Here is a 7,992-nt window from a genome sequence, read left to right as displayed (position 1 = left end):
GCAGCGCCCCAGCACCCCCCGCCCCCGCCCTGAGGCCCGGTGCTCTCGCCGCAGGCCGGGTCCCCCAGTCCCCGGGACCCATGCGTCATCCTAGGGTACGCGCGCGTCAGACAAGGCGGGCAGCACCCTCGCTGGCGCCTGCGGCAAAGTCAGCAAATGATCCCATCCGGGCCGCAAGTGGTGCGCGGTGGGACACCCTGCCGAAGGGCCAGTGTGGAGTCGGAGGGAGTTCAGACCCGGAGCTGGGAGGCCCAGGGGGGCGGCCCACGGCCAGACAGACAGGAAAAGAAACGGGGGGAGGGGGGTCTCCCAGTTGGGAGGCGCGGCCACCCGAGCCGCACGCGTCCCCGTGGACGTGACCCGTGATGAACGGCTCGCCAACGACGGGGCCCGGGGAGGTCCTGGGAACCCACCGTCCGAGGGCTTCTGGGGCGTCTCTGGGACTCGGGCCTCGGGGGAGATGCGCACGCCTGGGACGCGCGGGGCGGGAGGGAAGGGGCCGCCTGGGCAGGGTCACTGGTCTGGTGCCGAGGGAGGACGAGGGCCATCCCAGGAATTCGCCCGGGGACGGGGGTACTTCGGGGGGCGAGGGGACTCCTGGGCTGGAGAGCCGGGCACAACGGCCTCACCACCGCACCGCCCCCCTCAGGCTGTCCGTGTCCATCACCCCGAAGCTCCCCCGCTCATTGGTCGCCAGAGGGAGGAAAGGCGGCCGGCGGCTCTGGGAGCTGGCGAAACCCAAGACCACCTGGCAGGTCCTGAGAGACAGGTGAGCCGACAGCCTCGTCGCTAGAGGCAGGTGCGGGGTCTGCGTGGAGCAGAGCAGCCCATCCGTCTGTCACCCACACGGTGCACCGGGGCGAGAAGTCAGGGATGCCAGCGGTGGGGACTCGGGCACGGTGGCCCGCGGTGGCCTCTGGGTGCTGGCCTAGGAGAGCGAGGCGTGCGGGCAGCGGAAGCTGCAGAGCGAGGCTGCGGGCCTGTGTCGCCGCAGGACGCGGTGCCGCTGTGCCGGCTACGCCTGGGTCTCCCCGCGCCTGTGGACCCTGCAGTTCTGTGTCTACTGGTGAGTCCCAGGAGCCTGTCTGTCCTCTCTGTCCCCTTCCCGGTCAGGGGACAGCCGGGCAGGGCCCCTTTCTGAGCTGCAACTTTTTCTTCCAGCTTCTCCTTCTCTGAACAACAGCCTTGCTCAAAATAATGGACACGCCCCCCGTGTCTCTGCCCTGCCCGCTGGCCCTCTCCTCCCTGAGCTCTGGCCTGACCCCCGGCCTCCCCCAGCAGCCCTGCGCCGTCCTCACCGTCCTGTCTGTGCGCCTGCGTTTGGGGGGGGGGCGCCCTGACTTGTTTCAGAGCGGGGTGCAGGAGGCCCGTGCTGGCTTCCCTTGCCCTGAGCCACGCCCGGGTGCATTCCAGGCCATCCGTGTACTGGACAGACAGGTTCCTGGAAGACACCACCCTCACTGTCACCGTGCCCGGTAGGTTGAGCCCACCCTGTCTACTTCTCTGTCAGGGGCCACCTGGCTCAGGGCTTGGCTGGAGGTGGCTCTTGTCCCAGCTCTGGTGCCTGGCCGCCCTGTCTGTCATGCTGCCCTTGATCTCCTGGGGTTGGGTCACCTCCGTCTCACCGCTGGGGAGCAGTGACGGGCGGGCTCCCTCCTCGGTGTCACCGCTTCCCCACGGTGACACGGACGGGGGGCCCTCGGCCTGCGCAAACCCCGGGCCCAAGTCCAGTTTCCCGGCCGGCGGGCTGTCGGCCACACGGGCCTTGTCGAGGGGCTCGTGGGGCTCTGAGCGAGGGACGCCAGGCCCCTGAGCCTGTCACCGGAATGGGGACCGCAAAAGCCACCCCTCGGGGGGGGTCTGGCGCAGAGCTGTGGGGTCTTGCTCCAGCCTCAGAGGCTGGTCCGTGGAGAGGAAGGGCCTGTGGGCGGACAGGGCTCAGGGTGGCCGTCTCCCGTTTGTGCAGCTGTGTCCCGCCGTGTGGAGGAGCTGGCCCGGCCCAAAAGGTTCTACTCGGAGTTTTACAATCATTGCAGGTGAGGGGCAGAGGTGCTGGGGGTCGGGCGGGCGGAGCTGTCCCCTGCCTCCCCTGGCGGGGTGTGGTACAGGGTGGGGGCAGGTGCCAGACGAGAGATCCCGGCCCGGGGAGCTCGGCCTCGCCCGCACGACCGGGGTAGGGGAACACGCACCGGTTCTTGGCACAGCGCCTGCCGGGTGGGTGGCCCGCGGTGGCGCTCGGCACCACCGCGCACGCCGCTGGCAACTGCGGGACATTCCCGTCTACCTGCAGCGTGTGACCCGGCCCTCTCGGATCACTTGGAACGTCCCCGCTTGTCAGACGAGATCGTTCGAGTTAGTTTTCAGTGCCCGTGCTCACGCCTACGTGGGGAGAACAGAACCCGGGCCGAGGGCCGGGGTGGTGCGTGCGAGCGTTCAGATCACTTGGCCTTAGGCGTCGCCATGTCTCACACGGTTTCTAAGCCTCTGTCTGTGAAAGCGACGAATCAGTGTGACCCGCAGATAATTCAGTGAGGCTTCATGAAACTTAGCACCTGCAGAGCAGAGGTGACCGCAGTGAGACAGCTGCATCCCCACTCCCGACATGGGGCTGGCAGCTGCAGGCGCTGCGTCCCAACCTCAGAGACACAGGACTAGGCCGAGTGGGCCCCGGATCGACGGACGCGGTTCCGTTTCTGGAGCGGGGCGAGGCGGGGCCTGACCGGGGAGGCTCAGCGGCAGACGCCCTGCTGCCCCTCGTGTTCCAACCTGGACGTGCTGGCGACGGGTGTCGGGGGAAGACCTGGGGACAGCGCGGCCCCAGCCCTAAGCACACCCGGGATCCTCTCACGGGCCTTTTATGAGTCCGTCTTGGGGTGCTTCTCCAAGCCTCCGCGTCCCAGGTCCTCCCGTGCCCCCAGATCAGAGAGGGCCGAAGCGGGCACACGCGCCCACGTGCTCACATGTCCCCCGGGGGGAGCGAGCGCCTTAAACGTGCCGCCCCTCAGGACCAACCCTGTCTGGCCCGTCCCTCGGTCCACCCTGGAACACCACGCCTCCAACCGCCTGCGGGAGCTGGCCACCCCGAAAGTCCGGAACAACATCTGGAGCACCCACATGTCTGAGGTGGGTGCTCCACTCCCCCCCACCCCGTCCCCGGGCCCACCCTCAGCCGCCGGGTGGCGGCCTCGCTGGGGAGTGGGGAGCAGACCGCAGAGCCCACCACCGCCGCTCGACACCGTGACGCACACAGCCCCCGGGCCGCTGTCAGCGCGTGCGTGGCGTGCAGTGTGGCATCTCATTCCGTGATTCCCCCTCAACGTCCCATGAGTCCACGTCTGACTTACGGGGAAGCAGCATTCTAACTGGCAGAGGGCACCACGTCCCCGGGGAGTGGCGCTGGACCGCAGCTCCGTGCCCCGCGTGAGCCTGTCTCCGCACGGCAGCCACCACGCGTGCCCGTGCTCAGAGGCACCGGAGGTGGCCGAGCTGCCGGCCCCGCCAGCCGAGGCGTCTGTCCCTCGACACTCTTGCCAGGGCCTGATGATGTCGGACGTTTTCATCTTGGCCCGCATCGGTTGGCAAGGGGCGACGCTGTGTTGTTTCGACTTACTTTCCCGGTCGACAGAGGGGTGACGGGCCGTGTAACCTGCCTCTGCTGCGTGACGGGCCGGGCCCTGTGGGCTCCGGTGACCGCTTTGTTGCGGGTGTCTGCTCAGGGCGGCTGCACGCGTCACAGACGGACTTCTTCCCGGGGAGCCTTCCATTCCTCGTGTCCCTGACAGGGTCTCTCTGGTCCGGGCCCGTGGGAAATCAGGGATGGTCTAGCTCCTTCCCCTCTCCTCCTCCTCCCAGGTGTCCCAGGTGTCCAAGGCAGCCCAGATGGCCGTCCCCAGCTCGAGGATCCTCCAGCTGGCAAAGCCCAGGACTCCGGCCACCCTGCTGGCAGAGTGGGACCCCGTACCGAAACCCAAGCCACATGTGTCTGACTACAACCGGCTCCTTCACTTGGCCAGTGAGTGGGTCCTGTGGCCTGCCCCACTGGACACGGGCAGGGTGGGCACCGGCCGGAGGCCTGCACGTTGGGCCCACTCCTGCGGGCATCACGCTCCGCTCCCCCTTCATCTCCCCCGCAAAGTGCAGACCTGTTGTCAGGCCCTGGGGGACAAGTCGCCCTGTGGAGGCCGGGGGGACGGGTCGCGGCCGGAGGGACCGCGGTCCCGGAGGTCTGTGCTGCCGCAGTGTGTCCCCTAGCAGGACGGTGGGTGCCGAGGAGAAAGGGGGCACAGGGCCAGGGACGAGGTGCAAGGGCAGCTCTGAAGTGGCCACTGATTTCCTTCCATCCTTTAAAACAAATGAGACACCGGTCCCTGGGCGGCACAGCAACGTGAGCTAACTAACTGTCGAGAGCTGAGCGTGCACCCTCCGGTGCCCTCCGCCGCACCCCACGGCCCATGCTCCAAGAGCCCTGTGGCCTGGGCCTTCTGAGCACGGCAGAACCCCCCCCCAGCCCCCTACATATCTCTGGACCAGAGCGGTGGCCTCCGCCCCAGTGCCCGGCACCCCCTCACCTTTAACTGTGTGGCAGGCACAGGACGCTGCTGAATTTAAGTTGGGTCCGTTCTTCTCTGCTCAGGGCCCTTGTCATCTGTCCCCTGCCACCCCCACCCCCCCAAGAACACTGTCCGCAGATCCTCGCGGGGCTGGGCTCCCATGGGCCCTCTCGGTCAGCAGCACCGAGCACCCCGTTTAACCGTGCACGACCTGTGCAGCCCTGCGCCCTAGTCGTGCTGTCCCTGCGGTGCCCACCCCACTCTGGGCCCTTCATGGTATGTCCATGTGTCTGTCTGTCCTTTGCGGCCTTCTCTGTGCCGAGCCCACGATGTCACAGGCTTTGGAGACACTGCGCATCCCCTGCCAGAGAGCGTGATGGGCCGTTGGGGTTCGCTCCACGCTACCCTTCCCCGATTCCTATCTCCCGCATTTTTGGTCATTGATTTGGAGCAGCTCTTTCCGTAAGGTGGTCCCCGACCAGCTGTGGGGGACGTGGCCGGGGGACCTCTCCCCAGTCAGTCCCTTCTCTTAACTTGGCTCACGGGATCTTTCGTTCGTTTGTCTGATTCGTTCGCTTACTCAGTCCCTTTATGTTTGTTAAATGACCGGTCAGTGAGCGGGACACATGGACACATGGGGACAGCTGCTTTGGGCCGCTCCGTCTCCCTGTCTCTCTCATTTGGAGCACAAATATGCACTCGTTTGCACACGCACTCGGGTATGTATTCACGCTTCTGATGCACCTGCGCACACCCGACCGTGTGCGCGTCTACACCGGTGCTCTTCAAGCAGCGGACTCACCCACTAACGGGTGTGACGGCTACTTAAAGGGTGACGTCACGACAGAGGAACGACCCGGGCTCTGTGGCTGGGAGGGGCCCACGGCTTTTGTTCCTCTGTGTCCACACGTGTGCTGTTTGGCAGTGGACTCAGTCACTGCTGCTGAGTCGTGGTCAACAGAGTTTGAAGCCCCGACGTTACAGGGTTGGAACCGCCCGAGCATTCTCTCAGAGGGGCCCAAAGGCGGCCGGGTTCTGCGCCTGGTCTTCCCAGTCCCCAAGGGGCCGCCGAGGCCCAACTGCCTGGCAAGCTCTCGCCCAGCCTTGGTGGCTTTGCCCAGCAGTGGCCCTGTGTGGGCTTGTGCCCACTGGTGGAAGGAACCCCACTTTCTTTTCAGCAAGGGCCTCTCCCCCCGAGAGCTGCCTGTCCACGCCAGCAGCTACTGGCCACGTGTGGCTCCTTCAGTGAAATTAAAACCAACCAATCAGCTGATCTAAGTAAATCAATCACTATCATTAAAACCGAATAGAGTAAAACTCCAGGCCATGTTAGGTGCTCCGTAGGCACATGGGCTGGTGGGAGCCACGTCACCAGCTCTCCTGAGAGGGCCTGGCTGAGGCTGCAGGAGCGCGGGGCAGTGAGAGCAGGAGCCTAGGGGCACGGGGTGGGAGCTGAACCCTGAAAGGCCTGTGCCCCCGAGGAGCGGCACCCCCTGTCCACCCAGCAGGCCTGCGGGCCCAGTCACTGCTTGCCACCCCGCTCCAATGCCGCACCAGAGGAGGGAGGAGCGTGTGAGAGGGCCCGCCGAGCCCCCTCCTCACCCCTGACAGCCACTCGCCCACTTCCTGCCTGTGGACATGCCTGTTCCAGACGTCTGACATCTGTGGAATCACACGCTGTGGCCTTGTGTGTCTGGCTTTCCTCACCGAGCGTCGTATGTTCACGGTTTGTCCACATCGTGGCGAGTGTCAGCACCTCCCCGCTTCATGGCGAGTGACACTCCCCTGTGTGGACGGGCACGTTGCGTGTGGTCCACTTCTTCGCTGCCGGATGGGCCATGAACTCGGAACTCTGACCTGGCAGAGTGACCTGCACGGGGGCAGCGGCTGCATGCCTGAGGCTCTGGTGCCGACGCTGTCCCTCTCTCCTGCCCCCTCCAGTGCCCAAGTCCCAGTCAGAGAAGTGTGTTCCTGACCGAGCCCCGCGCTGGGAGGTGCTGGACGTCACCAAGAAAGCAGTGGCCAGTCCCCGGATCATCTCCCTGGCTAAGCCCAAGGAGCGCAGGGATGCCAACGAGGGCTACAACCCCTACTACATCTCGCCGGCCTCCCTAACGGCCCGGGCGTCCCCTCGCCTGCAGGAGCTTGCCATCCCCAAGACCATCACCAAAAAAGTATGAGTACCCAGGCCTGGCCTGAGGCCCCTCTCCCAGTAAACGCCCGAGTGCATCCTAACCCTGTGTGTGTGGCTGGCTCTGAGCGCTTTGGCTGGTCTGGGGGTGGGAGGGGCTGGAAGGCCAAACAGACGAGAGGAAAAGATAATTATATTTATGTTCGCACCCAACCTGTCATTTGTGCCGTCCATTCATTTCCAAATCACTTTCATCTGCTGTCTCCAGCGCCTCCGACGTCAGACATCAGCCTCCCTCAACTTTGAGGGTTTCTCCCTGAATCTCTTCCGCCCAGAGTCGCTTCTCTGACTGCGTCCTGAGGTCCACAGGCACCTCGGGCTCAGTGTGACCTGCACAATAAAAGCAGCCGCGGTGCCGCCTCGCCCGCCCTTGGCTGCTCTAAGACGAACACCCGGTCGTCGCGCCCCCGTCAGACCAAGCACTGCTCGACGTCTCAGTGCTCTGCTGGCTGATGGCTGCAGAAAGAATGGGGCTCGAGTCCCCCACCTGCCCCGTTCCCTCCTCTGGGTCTCAGGAGGAACTGCGTCCACTCGTTCCTGCAGGTCAGGAACCTGGGAGCGACCTTCACACGCTCCCCACCTGCAGGCCGTCAGGGCACCTTGTGGGCTGTACCTTGGCAACTCTCCCTGCGACATCTCTGCCTGCTCCAAGTTTCCTCACTGGCCTCCTCGCTTCCTCTCTCGTCTGATGCTCACAGCGCTCCTCCGTCTGAAACGTAAAACGTAGCGAACTCGCTAAGGCTGTCCTGTCTCCCCCGTACCTGGCACAGGTTTGGATTGTGCAAACGGCCCGTCAGTATTTAATCGATTTATAAGAAAACAATGATGGGCTTCACGGCTCAACAGCTCTGGGTTGGAATCCGGCTAGTCACCACCTGGGATCCCTGGGAGAGGGTCCCTGTCCCTCTCAAAGCTCGTCCTAAGGTGCATTTCGCAAGCTTCCCAATCGGTTGACATACTAGCTGGAACACCACTGGTGCGAAACTGCATAAAGTTCCAGAACCGTGCACGCTGCCCAGACTTCAGTTCCAACTCGGGCTCTGTCACTCACACACTGGGTGGCCGGTACGTCTGGGCCTCAGGTTCCTCACCTGTAACACCGGGGCACTAACAGACATGGGATTGGAAGGACGAAAGGGGACCCCAGCTCCCTGCGCAGGTGTGGCTTCCAGGAATCGGTATTTTTATTAAACAGCACCCCCACCTCGCAGGCCAAGGCCAGGGCCCGGCAGCGGCCCGGAGCCCCGCGCA

The 7,992-nt window shown here is 64.8% G+C and overlaps 1 protein-coding gene and 1 long non-coding RNA gene across 2 annotated transcripts in view; one reads left to right on the top strand and one right to left on the bottom strand.

Moving 5' to 3' along the window:
- THEG (theg spermatid protein) overlaps positions 1-6,749 on the top strand; it is a 7,134-nt gene extending 385 nt beyond the window's left edge. The window contains exons 2-9 of the mRNA XM_006904157.1: positions 55-95; positions 650-769; positions 1,414-1,475; positions 1,967-2,036; positions 3,006-3,123; positions 3,853-4,012; positions 6,492-6,638; positions 6,673-6,749. Coding sequence (XP_006904219.1) covers positions 55-95; positions 650-769; positions 1,414-1,475; positions 1,967-2,036; positions 3,006-3,123; positions 3,853-4,012; positions 6,492-6,638; positions 6,673-6,749 — 795 coding nt within the window. The remainder of the gene's footprint in view (positions 1-54; positions 96-649; positions 770-1,413; positions 1,476-1,966; positions 2,037-3,005; positions 3,124-3,852; positions 4,013-6,491; positions 6,639-6,672) is intronic.
- Positions 6,750-6,882: 133 nt separating this feature from the next.
- LOC112471413 lies at positions 6,883-7,975 on the bottom strand. Its single transcript, XR_003043293.1, has 3 exons — positions 7,833-7,975; positions 7,355-7,450; positions 6,883-7,071 (listed from the first exon to the last, which is right to left on the bottom strand). It is a non-coding gene; the product is annotated as an uncharacterized LOC112471413 (long non-coding RNA).
- Positions 7,976-7,992: the final 17 nt, after the last annotated feature.

The sequence above is a fragment of the Pteropus alecto genome, unplaced genomic scaffold, assembly GCF_000325575.1.
Source record: "Pteropus alecto unplaced genomic scaffold, ASM32557v1 scaffold30, whole genome shotgun sequence".
Lineage (NCBI taxonomy): Eukaryota > Metazoa > Chordata > Mammalia > Chiroptera > Pteropodidae > Pteropus > Pteropus alecto.
This window is presented reverse-complemented; position numbering and strand designations above follow the sequence as displayed.